General features: G+C 35.0%; 2 protein-coding genes across 2 annotated transcripts in view; both read left to right on the forward strand.

Moving 5' to 3' along the window:
• The first annotated feature begins 5,523 nt into the window (after positions 1 to 5,523).
• The window catches only part of LOC125233770, a 212,559-nt gene continuing 198,313 nt past the window's right edge, over positions 5,524 to 19,769 (forward strand). The window contains exon 1 of the mRNA XM_048139869.1: positions 5,524 to 5,704. The gene's annotated coding sequence lies outside the window, so the exon portion shown is untranslated. The remainder of the gene's footprint in view (positions 5,705 to 19,769) is intronic.
• LOC125233780 lies at positions 15,416 to 17,637 on the forward strand. Its single transcript, XM_048139878.1, has 4 exons — positions 15,416 to 16,549; positions 16,637 to 16,738; positions 17,018 to 17,143; positions 17,253 to 17,637. Coding segments are annotated over exons 1-4 (597 nt in total). The 5' UTR covers positions 15,416 to 16,547; the 3' UTR covers positions 17,620 to 17,637.

A 19,769-nucleotide genomic window follows, 5' to 3' on the forward strand; every position in this document is an offset into this window, starting at 1 on the left:
AACGTTTACTTAAATTGCTGTTATGCCTTAGTGATTATAAATTGCTACTATTGATTTTTGCCAATTTTTTGAAAACGAGCCTTCACCGGTACAATTATTACCACTTTTGGACATTTTCTCATATTTTGTTAGACCAAGTAGAAAAAGTCCTATAATATGATATATATTTATAAACTACTCGCAAAGCCCTTTAATTTGATACTACACACGGTATGATCGAGCGCTCGGTTGCGATTTCACTATTTTTAACACGAAAGCCCTCTTAATATCGAGTCAATCACTGACATGATGACCTTTATGCCTCATAACTTAAATGTCAGAAAATTTGGAGTTCAATTCGATTTACGTCATGCGCAGACAATCTATAGATTAACATGGCTAATGATGTTTTTGCCTAATTAACTTAAAGTAAACTTTATAAATGATTTGTGGTTTTCAAGTCGTAATAAAATATGGTAGTATTTTTTTTCGGTTAATTGGACAGTAATAAATAATATAAAATAGACTTAAAAAAAGGGTCAAGTAGGTAGTCTATTGAATTAAAAATAAGCACTTTAGATGTAATAAAACATACTCTGTGTAGGCAACAGATTACATCATTAGCATAGTGTAAATGCTTACAAATTACAATTTTCGGGGGAGCGATCACGGATTAGCGCCCGGCGGGCGGCGCGCCCACGCGGCTCCGGGCTCTGCTTAGAACACAATCTTGTTAAGACGAAAGGGGATGGGCACTTCTCCATACAAACGTAGGCGTCATTTTCCTCCCAGTTGGCGTAGCAGAATGGCAATCGTCGACGCCAGACGCCGACAGAAATGCAGCATTGTACACCCCATACAGTTAACAATAAATATGCAAGAAACACATACCTGCCATAACACAATTATGTAGGTAATAGCTATAAGTGGAAACTGTTTTACCTTATGAGTTTGTTTGTTTTCTTAATGTTTTATTATAATGCTGCATGTTTCTTAGATAAATGAAATAAAGTAATTTTTAAGAAAAAAAAAACCGTCGCCTTTCGGGTTCTGGTGAAAGCTACTTGCGAATGTTGGATTATGTAGAAATGTGTAAGTATTTTTTAAAACTGCTTTTAGTGCTTTAATTATTAGATGGCAACACAAATGAATATACGTATAACGTTAAGGTTTGAGGAGTTTCCTCAATTCCTCATGAATCCGATTATATTATAAGAAATCGAAGCTTGACAAACTTTGACTTGAAAAATCAATATGCTTAACAAACATAACTAAATAAATGTCTATCATCAGCAGTTCCACTGCACCAAATGTCACTGTTCTGGATGTAAGTGCATGCTGTTCTTATAAAAATACCAAAGTCACTATAAGCGTGCCTTTCAGATTTGAGGAGTTCGGTTCTGACCATCATCAGCAGTTCCACTGTACCAAATGTCACTGTTCTAGACGTAAGCGCATGCTGTTCTTATAAAAATGGCAAAGTCACTATAAGCGTGCCGTTCAGATTTGAGGAGTTTGGTTCTGGCCATCATCAGCAGTTCCACTGCACCAAATGTCACTGTTCTGGACGAAAGTGCATGCTGTTCTTATAAAAATACCAAAGTCACTATAAGCGTGCCGTTCAGATTTGAGGAGTTCGGTTCTGACCATCATCAGCAATTCCACTGCACCAAATGTCACTGTTCTGGACGAAAGTGCATGCTGTTCTTATAAAAATACCAAAATCACTATAAAGCGCGCCGTTCAGATTTGAAGAGTTCCGTTCTGGCCATCATCAGCAGTTCCACTGCCCCAAATGTCACTGTTCCGTACCTAAATGCATGCTGTTCCTTTAAAAACACAAAAACCGTAAACTTATTATGTCAAAAATTACAGTTAAATCAACCTATCTCAAAAACTATAAGAGATACTTTGATCAAACCAAAAATCGTTGAAAGAGTTAATTAGCATGCATCACCTCTATTTTTTTTAGAATTTTATACCCCGTAGTTATAAAAATAGAGGGGGGGGGACATACTTTTTACGACTTTGAGAGCTGATATCTCAAAAACCGTTCACTTTAAGAAAAATGTTTTTTAGAAAACTTTATATCATTTTAAAAGACCTTTCCATTGATACCCCACACGGGTATGTACATCGAAAAAAAAATTTTCATCCCTCAGTTACATGTATGGGGGCCCCACCCCCAATTCTTTTTTTTTACTATTTAGTGTCATAATTTTGTAGCGGTTCATACAACACATATTCCCATCAAATTTCATCACTGTAGTACTTATAGTTTCCGAGTAAATCGGCTGTGACAGACGGACAGACGGACAGACGGACAGACGGACAGACGGACATGACGAAACTATAAGGGTTCCGTTTTTGCCATTTTGGCTACGGAACCCTAAAAATCACCATATGTATGCCTTTCAGATTCGAGGAGTTCCCTCGATTTCTCCAGGATCCCATCATCAGAACTGGGTTCTGAGAAAAATGGGACCAATCTGTATGCATATACATTTCATCAAAAAAATTTTTTTCAAAATCGGTCCAGTAACGACGGAGATATCGAGGAACAAACATAAAAAATAAAAATAAAAAAAAAAAAAACATACAGATGACTTGATAACCGTCCTTCTTGAGAGATATGAGGGCGACGGTTAATAACAATTAAATAGATGCACAGGCAAAATCGCTAGTATCGCTGCAAAGGTTAGAGCTTCCAGACAAGCTTTGGGTAATGGCACAGCTGTCGTGAATATGCATCTCAGATACCAGTATGTAAATATTTTTAATTACCTATTATGTTAATTTAGTACTAATTTGTATGATAAGGCGAATCTGCGCGACCCGTCCCCTTAAGACGAATTAAATTGTTGGTTTCATGCCTAAGAGGGTTATTTACACTAAGATATAATTATGTTCATATATGTTTTCTGTATAACCGGGCTCACCTTGCTAATCTAATGATGTAATAACAGTTTTCTACTAGGTAAGAAATTCACATAAGCGCGTGATGGAAACTAAGCTTAAACCAAAAAAGTTATTTTTTTATGGGTCTCCTCTGCATCATTGTTTCTAGTAAATATGTAGTTACCTAGTTCTGGAATTCTTAGTAATATCAAGGATTATTAAATCGTTCTTGGTATAAATATACACTGTACTAATTATTTGAGGAAAGAAATTTTATAAACATTCCTAATTATTTAAACCATATTGGGTTCGATACAATTGACGAATTTATATTGTCTATGAAAAATGATCATTGATCCATAATCCTAACTTAATACCTAACATATTGTTGTTAATAATAATCTTTATTGTTTTAATGAAATTTATGACTTGTAAATGTACTTATTTACCAATAAATTCTGTATATATGTATATCTCTGTATGGATATTATTAAATTGATTATAAATATAAGGGTTTTTAATAAATAAATACTATTAATCTTGCAATTAAAAAAAAAACTTATTAAATGTATACTTTGTATCGTAACTATAACAAACCTTGATAAAGATACGGACTTAATACTCCCCCTAGAGATCCCTTATAGGGCTAAGTTCGCCTTTGTACTCATAACTATACTGTATTTCTATGTCCTAACTTGTCTTATGTACAATAAAGTGTTTACATACTTACATGTAATACTTACCACAAGGTATTTTCACCCTCCCCTCAGCAGGTCAAACAGAGATCATCGTCAATACCGTCAAAGCTAATTGAGGTTTACTAACAAGCGCTCTTCAAAAAGGCAATACAGACGGTGTTTATTTATAACACTTTCTGTTTGACATATTCGGTGGCGCTCAAAGGCCGGCGACTTAATTGGGGCTTATTTATATGCAGAACATCGTATGCGAGTAATGGACGAGCTTCGCGCCCGTCGATACCGCCGGGCAGAGTGCGGAACTATTGAGCCCATTATTATAATTGAATCGACAATTTGTGTCATAATACTTTAGGGGCGCAATATTTTCAGTTATTTATTATAAACTGGAATGTCATTTCGCGAGCGCTCGCCGTACTCATGCCCAATATGCAGATATTGGTAATGTGTTTGTGTATGTGTACTCGTCGTATGAAAGATTTCAATTAATTAACCTCGTTTTATATAATTTGTTATGCGAAAATCTGACGACATGTTGAGAAATAATAACAAAAATATATCTCAGTTATTTTCGTACTTACTATACTTGAAAACATATTCACATATTGCCTATCTACACTAAGCACGCAAGCCAAATTGTATCTCGTTGGAGAAACGCAGTCTATCAAATATTCCTAATCGGATACAGAAAGTCGATAACGCACCCTCTATCAATACGTGATGCAGAATCCACAGTAGCGCTAAAGAGCCCTGAGGCATCATAAATCACTATTAACATATTTAATAGCAGTCAGTATATTTGTGTATGTAAATACATTATCCTAAAACTTGGTAGAAGTGGTAGAAGTCTCGGTATAACGATTTTTTTACCTTGTTACTCTGTGTCTAAAGTGTAACCTTAAAATGTTAATTACATTCGTAATTTAATCTAAGTTAGAAAGCATGGCGACATTCATAATGTGTTAAAAATGCAGTTTAGTTAGATACCTGACATTATTATTATGATATAAGTATACCTGTTGATTGAACACAACTTACACATCTATATAAGTTGTTCTCTTTAATGGTCTCTCAGTTCCTCTTGACGAAGAAGAAACTATAGCACTCACCTACTCCTTCCTTGTCGTGTCGTATCCGACAAAGGCGACTCCATCAACAATTATTGTCCAGATGTCTGTGTAAAAATGTCCTATAACATTTATTTACCTATTTCATGAAATAAAACTATGGAAACAGATTAAATCGCGTATAATGAATTTACGATTCATCCCGACGTTTCAAACACTTTACAGCATTCGTAAAATAAATTAAAAAAATCAAAGGTGGGAAAAATTAAGATCATGAATTGGGATGATCCCGTAACTGAAGTCAGCAAGTCATAATTTTTTTTTATTACCCGATCGGAAGTCTTTATGCCGATACTTTCCAGAATTTTATATTGCATTGTTTATGTAAGTAACTATTAGCACGAACTCTTTTGTGTTCAGCTGTGCATTTATACAGATGTGTCAAAGTAATGTCATTTCACTTCAAATAAATAAATAAGAAAATAAATGGTTAAACTAAAATGTTTTCACGTATTTTTCTACACGGACTCTTGGTAGGAATGGTAGTTGCACAGGATTTCGTTCGTCGCCCATATCTGAATGCAATGATGCCCGTTATCAGTTCAAAGTATGAGACCCCATAAGAAAGTACAAATTGTTCCTAAAACATCAACTGCGTTTACTTCCAATATGTAACGAAAGTTTACCGATTGTTGTGGTTGAAATTGTGCGAGATAACACGTCCCGATATGAGGCAGCGTGGACTTTTTGCGGGTATAAGTTTTTATTAGCGTCTGAAGTTCCGTGTGCGGAGGGTAGCAGAGCAGGCAACAGGAGGGAGGAACGGGTGGGCGTGTGGGCTGCGGGCTCAGTCGGCTCGAGCCCGAGTCGCGCGCGCCGGCCGCACGCCGCACCCTCGCCTCGCTCCGCTACTCGCGAACTTTCACCAACTTTTTGAACGAGAAAAAGTGCGCAGTGCTCTGAACAAAATTGGATGCAAATTAGTTACCACTCTGTGTGGTGTGTGTTTGTAGCAGAGAACAGTTCTGTTTGGAATGATGGAGTTTAATTGAAGCGGAATGGGTGAGTTTAAGAATATTTTTTTTTATAAGTAGAACGATAAGAAAATTATATGCGATATGAATTATAGCGATAAAAAAATAATATACGATATACCAGTATACCTCTATATTTCTGAAATTTTAATTCATGAATGTACATAATTTACAATAATTATGTGAAACATGAACCCGATTGAACCCTCAAAGAAGGTCTATTTAAGAGTTGTTTTTAACAGACTTCGATTTTTATTAGGTACATAATAATTTCCTTTTACCGGTAACATATCGGTAAGATTTTTGAATTTGTTAATGGTTTCCTGTATAGTTTTCCATTGCACACATTCGCATGTGAGAACATATTGTTTAGTTGCCTAGTAGTCCTAGTAGGTACCAAATTAATAAATAGATGGTAACGTTATTGACCGAAGATCAATTAAGGTCTGTTGTAGCAAAAAATATTACAGAGAAAACTTGGTGTGTAAAAATCCTATAGTAAATCTTATTAAGTAATAGTTGTTTGTTTGACATGGGGGCAAAATTTTTTAACAACTAGTGCTAATATTAGTTTAGTTCGTAACTGAACTGAAGTAATTTTACGAGGGTTTCAAGGTACAAGCGTTAAACAAATTTTGCCCTCGATTGATACACAAAACTTTATACCACAACATCCGAGGAAAATAATTATAAACTGAGGCACGAAAGAAAATCGAATTAAACCCAAATGAAGAATGTCATTAAATATTAATTATCAAGAATGATCATTTAAAAGTCAATTTTATCAGCCAATATAAGAAACAGGTCAATTTTTAACAAACACGAAACTCGAGAGCATTTACAAGCTTTTGTGCTTAGTAATTAACTAATAATAAAATATTACCTATTAGAAAAATGTCAGTATCGCACTTAAAATTTTCATAAACAATAATTGAAAAGATCACACATTCATTTATAAATGTTACCCAAGCAGCATGGTTAGCAGTCATCGTGTACCGCAGCATATTTGAAATGGAAGTGAGTCCTAGGAAGTGCGGATATCGGATAAAGCGAGGGTGCTTACGGTATTAGGTAAAGAATTAGTTATTAGCAAGGACGATATAATCCGGGACAAAGCCCATACAAAAAAGCGTACCCCTGAAATGTATGGGCCTTTAAGCTTAAAACTAGATGGCGCTGTTTCGCAGCCTGGAAATAGCCAAAATCATATATTATTTTTCCCAAATATATTTGCGTGTTTTTATTTTTTATGAGAACAAATGACATGCTTCTTTATTTTAATATCATGATATTACGTCAATACCTACACATTTTGAGAAAAATAAATTTGTGGACATGATTAGTGTAGTTATGAATATGATAGTATTTAATAGGTGGCGCTAAAAACTTGAGTTACGATTCTTAGTATGAAGATTGTAAATCCTAACTATCATCCTTGGTTATTAGTATTAACTATTGGTATACACATTGTTATTATTATTACACACAATAGTGTATATGCACTATCTTTAAATAAGAATTGCATTGCTGCGCTCCTGGCTTTTGATGGGCACTTCATATGTAAATTGTATCGTTAAAAGTGTGTTTCACTACAAAGGCTGGGGCGTAAAAGAATGCCTAATGAAAGTAATGAGTATATTATATACATTATGTAGGGATAGTTAGTTTAGTATAGAAGTTAGTATATTGAGTTCATACGGCATTGTCATAAATAAAAATTATGAAGGCTTCCGGTCTTGATATGTCAGTGAAATTTTTATATCCCATTCGAAGTAATTCTACAAGAATCACTTTTATCTAGAAATGTTGGGCGACTAGTGCGGGCAAAAAACACCATTTGTACTAAAATACGATATAAGTGCGTAAAAATGGAAGTTGAAACGATACGAGTTAGGAATTTCCTTTTCGCACGTGTATTGTACGATGTTTTTCAGTACCTACAGATGGCCTCCGAAGTTTCGAAATGAACCATTTCTCGTACTAAATGCGTAAAAAAAGCAACATCTGTACTAAAATAGTACATTGCGATACAGGTGCGTAAAAGGTAAGTTCGAAACGAGTGGCGATAAATTAAAACACGACCGAAGGGAGTGTTTTAAATCGACACGTGTTACGTGTTACGCCGTGTCTTGCGTGGGCGATGGTCATTCCGCTCATTTCGCTCAGTGATGGTTTGAAGATGGCGAATCGTGACGATACCGCCATATTGTCGCATCCTTCCGAATCGCTCCGTCCGAAACCATCGTTTCGCTCTTTTGGTTCACCGTCGAATCCGCGCAAGTAACTCTGAGATAGGTGAGTTACTGAGCGAAATGAGCCGCTACTGGTTGAAGAGTGAACGTTCAGTCAAAAGATATAGTTCTTTTAAATCACTCACTCGCGAACGACACATCTCTAGCGTCGCATCGCCGTCCGCCGACCGTCGCCCATGCAAGCCACGGCGTTACGAATTTCCTTTTCGCACGTATATTGTACGACGTTTTTCAGTACAAATGGCCCTCCGAAGTTTCGACCTAACAAGAAATGAACCACTTCTCGCACTAAGTGAGTAAAAAAAGCACCATCTGAACTGAAAAATACTTAATATACACATTTTTAGGGTTCCGTACCTCAAAAGGAAAAAACGGAACCCTTATAGGATCACTTTGTTGTCCGTCTGTCCGTCCGTCCGTCTGTCAAGACCCTTTTTCTCAGGAACGCGTGGAGGTATGAAGCTGAAATTTATATCAATTACTCAGGTCTACTGTCCCTTGAAGCTGTGAAAAAATCAAACTTCTAAGCCAACGCAATCAAAAGATACAGCCGTTTATGCCGCAAATTTTCGACACTTGCAAGGGAATCAAAACCTACAGGGTGCTTCCCGTGAACTCAGAATCTTGAAATTTGGTACGAAGCAACGTCTTATAGCATAGATAACGGAAAAATTACGAAAACCATAAATTTTTAGTTACATCACATAATATATTTTTTTTTAATAATTTTAATGTTTGTACGGAACCCTCGGTGCGCGAGTCCGACTCGCACTTGGCCGGTTTTTCATAAATGTGATGTTACACGTGCTCTCGTGTGAGCGATAGGCATCAGATACTTCAGATATTATAGGCTGCCAAAGACGAGGAATAAATAATCCGGAGAATTTGCAATGTCATATTTTGTCGTCCGGAGAATTTGTCATTAATATTATATTGTGAACGCCGAAACGAAATGATTTTTTATTAAAAACTCCGGTGTATTTAATAACTTGGCCCGCCAAAAATTTATAAAGGCTGCCGTTCTCGTATTAACGACTGATTTTTGACAATGCCTATATACATAAGTAATGCGCTTTGGCAAATGTGTATCTTTTGACTCTGCTTAAAATTATGAACAATATTTCCTACCGTGTCAACTGGCGTGATTTGAAGCATAAAAACATATCCAAAAAGGAAAAATAGAGAAATGCTTCGTGACTTCCTCAAACTGCATAATATCTAATGATAACACTATCGTTTTAAATAAAATAACGAAAGATACTCTAAAGTAAAATCCACAATCCTACGGACTAAATTGACAAATGACTGACAGGTAAAGTGTTAGGCCGGCAACAGACAGTCTTAATTTTCATAATCTTAAAAAATCATAATCTTATAAAATAAGATTGACTGCCTTGCCACACACATTCTTAAAATTCAAATTATTCGCAATCTGTCAGATCAATCTGAAAAAAAATCATAATCTTAAATAATAAGACTGTGTGTGGACAGTTGCGAAATTGTATGGGAATCCGTGCACTCGATCTGATTTCATAAGATTATGATTTTTTAAGATTATGAAATTTAAGACTGTCTGTTGCCGGCCTTACCAGGAACAGCAAAATAAAAATAGTGAAGGCTATATGTCGATAACAATATATCGACAAGTTGCAAAGTACACATAAACTAGTTTAAATCAAGAATAAGTATATTAGTTCCAAATAAGAGGGTACACATTTTGGTTTGTTCGATTTTCGAGGTAGTGGATGGATAACATGCGTTTTTACCCACTAGTTCTAAAGCATAAAAGGTTTCCGAGCCTGTAGGTAAAAAATAAAATACCCTGTCCGAAGATAATTTTACTAGTCTTTATTATAAAATATTATTCTTTCCCAGCCGGTGCATTATGCTTCCAATTTTGTCACATATCTATGTGGATAAAGTATCCATCACGCTTTGGCAAGTATATCATAAATATCTATATAATTTTCATATAATATTATTGTTTTTTTTCTCTAATTAGAGGTCTACAGAGCTTTTGATTTGTCGAAATCACTGAAAAAGTTATTATATTGATTAGCCGATCAAATTGCCAATTTGATTGTCCGGTCTGGGTGCACCTTAAAACTACGATGTAATAACAATTTTAATATCGATGAGAACGACACTGGCCAAATTGTGGCAACATTTGTTCACACTTACTTGTCAATTTGGTCCGTAGGTTTGTGGATTTTACTTTTTAAGCTACGTGTCGTCGATGAGCGGACGACGAAATTAGCGACCATATTTTGCGTTTATTAACGCGAAAAAAATGCATGAAAACGCGTTTTCCGGGACCTAATGCTAATCTAAATCGATTTTTCACCCTCGAAAAGCCCCACAACAAATTTCAGCGAAATGATTAGAGCGGTTTCCGAGATCGTAATTTATATATATATATATATATATTTTACTAAATATACAGGAATTGCTCGTTTCAAGGTATAAGATATGTATACAAAATGCGAAATATACTCTAGGTTTTCATTATTTCCGCTGCTAAAAAGCTAGTCAAGTTTTACCTAATTGTATGTAGATATTTGTGAGACATTGTATCGCAGTAAGGATGGAAAGCGTTGTAAACGTGCCCTCAATGTATAAATTAATTCGGGCTACGACTAGAATTCTGACCCATCATTAACGTTACTAATAGATTCACACAGAGAATTAATTCAACGTAAATGGGCAACTAAGACCAGTGGGGTTGGGATCTAAGACGGGTAGACATTCGTTTCAAGGGTATTCACTCACAATAGATCGGAAGATGGATGTAGCCTACTCACAATAGATCGGAAGATGGATGTAGCCTAGAAGTAGATTAGGAGTAGATGTTTAATTACTTACAGATGTTTTTCCTTCATATGTTCACGGAAACTCACCAACGCGTCGTGGTACAAGAAGAACTAACTTTAACTGTAACGACAAATACGAACGTTTCCGAGAAAATACCACGGAAAACTATGTATTATGCTCTAATCACGTATTTATTTGTTGTCGTTATATCACTCGATGTGCACTTGTGCAGTGCGCTCATACTACCGAGACACATTTACAAGATACATAAGTGCTCTGAGAATAACATCAAAATGGGATGAAATAAAGATTGTTTCGTAAAGTTTGCTTACATGAGACTGGGACCTAGTACTTCATCTAACTACATATATGTTATTAAATTAAAGGAAAATTGCTAGAATATGGACCTGAGTCAAGAATCTGAGCTGCGGCCTTTGGAATACCTGCACAATCTTTCTGCCAACTCGGCCTCGGAGGCCTACTAGTTGAGTGCATTTTTTTTTATGTCAACACCATTTTTTCCTTTTTCTTTTTCTAATTTTAAAAACCTTTAGTGTTCCCTCGCTGACGTTTCTTTTTAAAAAACAAATTATTGCGTGACACTGCTTGGCATGGGCAATGGCCTCCCCTTATCATGCAGTACAGACGTTTCTGCTCTTAATCTCTAGGCTCAGTTCTATGTAGGTAAGTTAAAATCTTCTTAAGTCACCATTCAAAAAAAAGCTAACGGAACTGTTAATGAACAAAGTTCTTCGCAACATACAAAAGAACAAAATGTACAACATCCATTTGGTTACTAACCTTCCACTTTAGTAGACGGTTTATTTTATTCCGTTTTACTTTTAAACTACTTTCAACTAAATCGTCGGCGAGTCGGTGACCCAGAGCCATTAAATTGTACACCTACACCTTGTAATTTGTAGTTTAGGGATGTTTATTTTAACATATCAGTTTGGTTGGTTGCTCTATTTGAAAATGAGAACCTTCATAATACATAAGGTCAAGCGGGGGAACTGCGACTACTAAAATATAAAGTACAACAACTTTTATTTCATCTGACTCTAGTAATGTAGAAATTGCAGAACATTCCCAAAAAGCGGAAACATTCTTGAGAATGTTCGCAGAACATTCCCGCAACATGCAATTTATTATTTAAACAAGAGAATATACTTGAAATAATGTTTAAATGGGCATAATATAAAACTATATGTTATTATAGGTATAATATTGTCTATTACAGTTAGCTATTTTGTTGATAAGTGATAAGTTACCTAAATTCTCACTATACTTCAGGGAACATTTCGACTTTCAGACTTCACAGTTTTAGTCCTGACTTTTTTAAATTAGGCACCGAACAATTATTTCTTGATGCCTGTTTTTGGTCATGACAATACATGTATATACAAAAAAAACAAAAAAACAAAATAAAAACAAAAAGATCGCTGTCAGGATCGAACCTGAGAACATCGGCATACGAAGCCAGCGCACTACCACGGGACTACGTCTTGACTTGCTGAGTTCGACGAAATTATGGTATAAACTACGAAGTTACTAAGTATTCTGATAAATTCTCGTTCTCGAGAACATTCTCAGAAGTTACCGAAAATTTTCATGAGGAATGTTCTGCAACTTTGGAAACTTCTCGACCGTGCATTGCTATCTGACTCTCATCCAAAAATAAAGGTTCCGTATACTTTAAAATACGATTTTTATATGAGATGGCAGAAATAGTTATAATTACCCCGCCGAGGGGAAATTCCAACTATTGATAATAAGTTTCGTTACGGTGAGCTTACACTGGTAAACCGGATATCATGTGGTTTGTCAAAACGTAAGGAACCTAACTTAAACACTCATTTTTATGTAGGCCTGTCGGTTTGTGTAAAAAAACACTTACAAGATGTCAGCGGGGTAATTAAAACTGGTCTCCATACTAAGTAGTGATGGGAATCGTGCCTATTATAAATTTGTCGATACTGTGTCTATAGGTGCATACCGTGTACCCGCGCACACCTTATTCCCTGTTCATAATCAGACCAATAAGGGACTAAATGCATAAAATAATCGATAATACACAATGACGTTCAATAAAATATACTTTTAGCCCTTTCCAGAGCCAGAGTCACTAAATGAGGAATTAATATCTATACAAAACCTCGAATCGAGTACATCACTAGTGTTGTTGATTTTCATATAAAACATGGCGGGGCAATTAAAACTACCAAATAGTCGAAATTAGCCTCCATTGCAATTTAAGGGGGGCAATTTAAACTATCGTTTAAATACTATTAAAACATGAAAATCAGAAGATTGAAGGACATACAAACATAAAAAAGTTTATAATTATGCAACTAACTGTAGAAAAAAATGTTAAATCACATTAAAACCATATTTTTAAGGAATGTTTGAGAGGCTGTCTCTCACGCACATACTACCAATTTCGTCGAAAACTTCACGGCCGTGTAGATCAGAGATCATTAGGACTATCAACACCATCTACGGTGAAATGATGAAAGAGCTTATACGCTATCTGGACATATATGGAACTACAGTAAATGATGTAAAATATGGAAGATATTTTTTTTTATTTTTTTTATACTACGTCGGTGGCAAACAAGCATACGGTCCGCCTGATGGAAAGCGGTCACCGTAACCTATGAACGCATGCAACGCAAACAGTGTCACATGCGCGTTGCCACCCCATTAGAAACTTGTACATTCCCTTTTGCTGTGTTAAGTACACAGCAAAAAGGAGTGTACAAGTTCCAAGGAGGGTTCGGGTTGCCGACGACTCTAAAGGACAATATACGGAACAAGTTAGTTCCGTAAGTCCTCCCATCATCAGCACCGCACCCTCGTTGAGCTCTGGCAGCCTTACTCACCGACAGGAACACAACACTATGAGTAGGGTCTAGTGCTATTTGGCTGCGGTCTTCTGTAAGGCGGAGGCACTTCCCCAGTTGGGCTCTGCTCTAGATTCGAGCGAGACGATATCCGCTGTGCTGTGCCCTACCACACAAAGCGGAATATCATTCGCTATGCCCTACCTCCTTAACATATCCTCCTTAAGATATTTAGATTAGTTACAATTGACCCGTATTAGTTACTATTACCCCGACCACAGATGTCATATAAGTAGCTATATATTGGGAGTTCTAGCCCACTCCTAATGCTCCAGCTTCGCTTCGCTCGCTGTCGCAGTCGTGGTCCAGAAACCCCCAATATATAGCTCGTATCAGTGGGGTAGAACCCGTTTCCCTATACGTAGTCGTATCATTGGGGTAGAACACCGAGATGCATTTGGATTTTCTCGATACGTAGCCGTTAACGTTGTATTCAGCTAAATCCAAAATATTATGTTAAGTGAGGGTTGATTTTATGTTACGATAAAAAAAATGCAAAAGGCTTAACACAACGGGTACTGCTAGCATTGCACCCACCAGATCTTGTTCTATTTGAGAACCAGATCTCGTAACGCACCATCATAGCCCAGATTTGCATCGGGTAGAGGTTTGCCGGGCTAGGTTTATTACGGTGTTTTTCACACTCTCACAACACAGACTTGGCCAGAGACTGTAATGTTAGAGTATGGATGGGATCTCCAACGTTACTACGACCGTCTAGCAACATGGATCACCCGTGTAATACAGCACCTACCATGAGACAGGAATTTATCGCTGTATACGTCATCACGTATGTGTTTAACCGTCATCACGTTGTAGTGTGTCATGCATACATACCCTGCCCAAGGTAGGGTTATTAGAACCAAGTATGTTGCACACGCCACCGCGTTACCAAGTCAATGTCACAAGGTTGGCCATGCCTCGCAACATCGAAGAGGTAAGAGTACCTGAGACTATCGGTCGGTATAGCCACAGTCACTCCGACATGCCTTTCATTGTAAATTGTATATATACAAACGAATACAAAAAACTTCAATAGCGCGATGTAGACCTGACAATGTGATTGGTTGTTAAATGTGACGTTGGTGTTACGAGATTTAACGTAATTTGCCTTTACTAGTACCGATTTCAACCATAGTCCGATCGTATTCAAGTTCAAAATACATTTATGTAATTTTATCTTCATGTAAACTTAGTTCATAATGTAAAACCAACAAAACTTAAAGTAAGGTTAAATCAAAAAACAATGTTATCCACTGAAAATAAAGCATAATTTTTATTTAAGTCTATAGTTACATACATACATATGATCGTAAGACTAACAAAGTACGTATGTATTAATACTCTAAACTGTTTATGAAACGTAAATAGTCGAACCTGCTATGCTTTGTCTTTGTCATACTTTGGATATAATATATAAATAAACAAGTGACGGAACATGCGATAACAGGTAGTCGAGTCCGATATGTTGATATGTAATAATCCGATTAAAGAATAAAATAAGAGATTGGTTACTGTTTCTACCTAAGTCATATACGCATCTAAGTTTATGAACATAATACTGATAAGCTTAATGAATGAAAAGTAATGGTAATACAGACTGATTAAATAAAAGATAGGATTTAAACCCTTATTTTTGAAATGATCTACAGGAAAGACGCGAACCTTTTTGCTTTTCACTATCGCAAATTCAAATTATTTTGACAAATAAGTCTATTGAAAAGAATAGTGTATTGAATTTAAGTTAATTACATTTATATATATATATATATATATATAATAGTAATAATTTTTTTCTGCATATCAACAACTATTATTCGAAATGACGCTTCTGTTGTGTTAATCACAATGTGTCGAGGTATTTTATTTCAATCAACAATGTCGCTGATATGAGAATTGCATGTTACTTACTGAAAATGATGACGCTGTGTTTATTGTCCTATACCATGATATTATTTAACCAACATTCTAAAAAGGTGAGTTGTGTTTTATTGTATGAAACATTGTTGTTCTTTAATGATTTTATAATAATTTAGTGTAAATAATTAATGCATATAATATGTTAATACATATTATATGCATTGAAGAAGGTTTGTTTTTAAGTTGTTTTCCATAAATGTTCAAAAATATTATAAGTAGTCTTGTCCTTGTATAGTGTGTCACTGACTTTCTTAATTACTCTGTGCCTTTAATTGTATAATAATTATTGTATTGCACTATCGCCCGACCCAAGGCTCCACGGAAGACCAGCGCTGTGCCACCATCAGTGTCAGAGCATATGTCGAGTGGTGTCCTTTTGCAACCACAAACCAAACCCAATGTAACTGATTTTGTACTGTTTAGTATGTAAGCCTCATATTGTATATTTTATTTGGCTGCAATTAATGTCTTTATTTTCTTACTTTCTTTCTTCTTTCAAAAATGTTTAATACTTACGTAGGTAGCACCCGAACTAACGAAAAACGATAGTGTTGATGGTATTTGTCATATATATATATACTGAAATAAAAAATAAAAAAACATTTTGAACTTAATCGGTAAGTACTCGTGGTAGCGGTCATATTTACACGTGTTGCAAGACTTGCGGTATTATTTGTTAATTCGATACTTTGTCGGCGCTTTGTGAAATACAAGTGGTAATATACTTTGAATATAAATTATGTGCTTCAATTTATAAAAACGATAATATTTATTTAAATTTATAATATTTAGATCTAAAGTTGAATGTCAGAACTTGGTTCTTTAGTCATATATTTATGTTTCGATTTAATATCAACTCATCAAATATTTCACTATAAAATAATGCGTTTTTATGCAACAATTTCTTTACTATTCTGTATTGCGACGTGAAGCTGCTCGTTATTTTTGTTAAGTGAGGAATCTGCAACTTTCAACTTCATTTAAAATGTTAGTAAGTATTTATAACCCTATATATCGAATCTCTTTAAAACTTTGATTTAAGTATTGTTGGTATATTTTTATTCTTTTTTGAAGGTCTGACTCCGAATGTTCAGTATACACGCGCACGCCCTCACCTGAACCGAAGAAGATTGCTACAAAGAATATCAAGAAAAGGAAATCATCCTCAGCCGCAAGGTAATTCATTTATTTTATATTAATTAAAATAATCCTTAGAGTTATATTTAACAGTTCCTGCTAGTCTAGTCGTTAGTGACTCTGTTTTCTAAGCTTGAGGTTACAGGATTTAATCCTGGTAAGGCATATCTGTGTGTTTATCACGTTAATTTATTTCTCAGTTATCTTATTCTCATCTATTTATAACGTTGTCAGTCATAACTATGAACTTGGTTTAGTTTTGTGTCAACATAATTATTATTAATTGACATATATTTAATATTGTTTTTCTTATTTAAGGTCCGAAGTTGAAACAGAAAATCGACGGGTACTACATTCATCCTCACCAACACCTTGCGCGCAAAAGAAAAAAACAACCAAAAAAGCACGAACGTCAACCAGTGAAAATAAGAATGTTGGCTCTAGGTACTACTTATTTTTAGTTGTTTTTAAAATTAAATTACTTTATTGTGATTGTGCAACTATAACATAATGTATTTGCTTGAAATATTGTAATTCTGTTTTATTTTTTCAGTTCTTCCAAAAAATCGCCTGAAACCGATATCTTCAAAATCATAAGAGAAGAAGAGAAGATCACCAGCGAGGGCAGTTCGAAAACCGTCAAGACAACATCATCGTTTACCAGCCGCGTATCGACAGGTTCTAGTCGACGCACTACGATAACAGACGGTAATTTTTTCATTGATTTAAAAGTGTATAACATTAATGATTACCAAAAATCTGAGCCTGAAGAACGTTATAAAAAAGCATTAGCGTCGGTTAAATTGCAATGTCAAGAGAATTCCTCCGAGTGGAATCAAATACAAACGTTCTTAGGTCAAGCCTTTAATATTTTTGGAGAATGTGAACCTGTTTATTATAATAATTATAAAAAAAATTAGTTGAATATTTTCAAATCTCCCACAGTAAGAAAATTCTATTTAAACAAAATTTTGTTATTTTTTATTCAAAGTTGTTGACAAAATCAAGTTATAGTTAACAGCAAAGGTAGATACCTACGTCTATAACTAAATCTCGAATATGGTTTTTGCATTAAGAATATATCGTACGCTTATATAAATAGTTTGTGTACAAAAATAGATACTTAAATATTATAGGTTTTCAATATTTTATGTGCGAAAAAGTTTTAATGAATAAATACAGAAATTAATTTTTGTAAGATAAAAGGTTACTTTCTGTTAAATTTAAAGAATATTTTCGAATGCGATAATTTAATACTGCGACTTTATTTGATTTATATTTATAGACTTATACTACCATACTTTGCATAGTGTTAACAATTCATTGCATTCTTAATGAGAAGTCAGTCGAGTCAACTGTTTTGATTAATACAACGTATGCTAATAGTAAATAGATGTATTAAATTAGTGTTTGACAAATTACGGTTTCAAAATAGCCTAGTGAGTTTAGCTACATCTTTTGCATTAACATAATTCATTATGCCTTTCTGTGTACCGTGTAGTTCATCTGTAGACAAAAATAAATGGACAGGTCATCTTCGAAGCACTGCACATAAAACAACTGTATGTTCTAACAAATTACTTAATGATGGTGTTGAAGTAGTAGAGTCTGCATTTCGGATGCGCATTGCCACTTATCGTATATCAGCAACCAACGACCAAAGTCTGGCGTCTGTCGATGCGTTTATGAACTCTATTCGAAACAAAATAAAACGGCTTTTAGATAATTCACTTACGAAACATACGTGCGTAAAAGTAAATTTCGAGCTCTTTGGATTGTTTTTAATGTTCAAAGATAATAGTCAATCAATAAAATCATTTGGAACTAAAAATAAAATTTTATACTTAAGTTATGATTTTGAGTCACTGTTTTGCGAAGTTGTTAACTGTCTAAAGAAAAAATTTGAGGAATTTCAAGACCGTGATAGTGGATGGGCTTTTGTTAGTAACTCTCATTTAGAGATCAACATTAACAAGTATCAACCATTACGAGGTTCAAGCTATGTTGACCTGCCAAAGTTCATAAAAAACAAAAAAGCATGTATAAATATACAAAACAACGATCAATGCTGTTTTTTATGGTGTGTAACAGCGGCTTTGCATCCTTCTACAAAACACCCTGAAAGAGTATCATCTTATCCTAATTTTCGAGACGTTTTGAATATTTCTCAAATTTCTTTTCCAGTCACATTTGATGACATAAGAATATTCGAAAAAAATAACCCTATGATTTCATTGACGATTTTTGGTTTGAAAAATAATAAAATTGTTGTGGGCCCCCTTTACAAGTCTAAAGTATCTAGTAATCAGAAATGTAGAAAAAATATAAACCTACTTTTAATAGACGATGGTAGTCACCCACCACATTATGTTCTAATTAAAGACTTGAGTCGTCTTGTACGCAGACAAGTAACAAAGCATAATAGTAAGATATACTTTTGCGAAACCTGTCTGTTATTTTTTCTCACGCAGGAAGAACTCGCAAATCACTTGTGTACTGGAATAGTTACCGTTTTACCAGAAAAGGGGACAGTAATTAAATTTAAACATTTCGATCGTAAACAGAATGTTCCATTCGTTATATATGCAGATTTTGAATCGTTACTACAACCAACTGAAACTAGTGACTCTGATACTGATACTAGTGATAGTCTTACCCCTAACACTACAACTTTGCATCATCATATACCAGCTGCCTTTGGGTATCATATTGTTTGTAACGCAGATCCGAGTCATAATCGTTATTTCTCTTATCGCGGTACTGATTGCGTCGATAAATTTATTGAGGCAATCTACAAAGATGTTGCTAAAATTTATAAAATTGTGAACAAAAATACCCCAATAATATGTAATGAGAATGACGAGCAAAACTTTTTGAACGCTAAACGTTGTCATATTTGTAACCATTTTCTATTTTCTGATCGGGTTCGAGATCACTGTCACATTACAGGAAGATATCGGGGAGCGGCACATAATATATGTAACTTACAATATAAACGTCCTTGTTTCGTACCTATTTTTTTCACAATCTGTCTGGTTATGATTGCCATCTATTTATCAAAAAATTGGGG

Source organism: Leguminivora glycinivorella, chromosome 1 (assembly GCF_023078275.1).
Source record: "Leguminivora glycinivorella isolate SPB_JAAS2020 chromosome 1, LegGlyc_1.1, whole genome shotgun sequence".
Classification (NCBI taxonomy): domain Eukaryota; kingdom Metazoa; phylum Arthropoda; class Insecta; order Lepidoptera; family Tortricidae; genus Leguminivora; species Leguminivora glycinivorella.

Bases quoted from the DNA above. Each gene is read 5' to 3' on its own strand.
- LOC125233780 (XM_048139878.1), top strand. The intron at 16,739-17,017 runs GTAATTCATTTA...TTCTTATTTAAG, and splicing joins AAATCATCCTCAGCCGCAAG to GTCCGAAGTTGAAACAGAAA. The intron at 17,144-17,252 runs GTACTACTTATT...TTATTTTTTCAG, and splicing joins AATAAGAATGTTGGCTCTAG to TTCTTCCAAAAAATCGCCTG.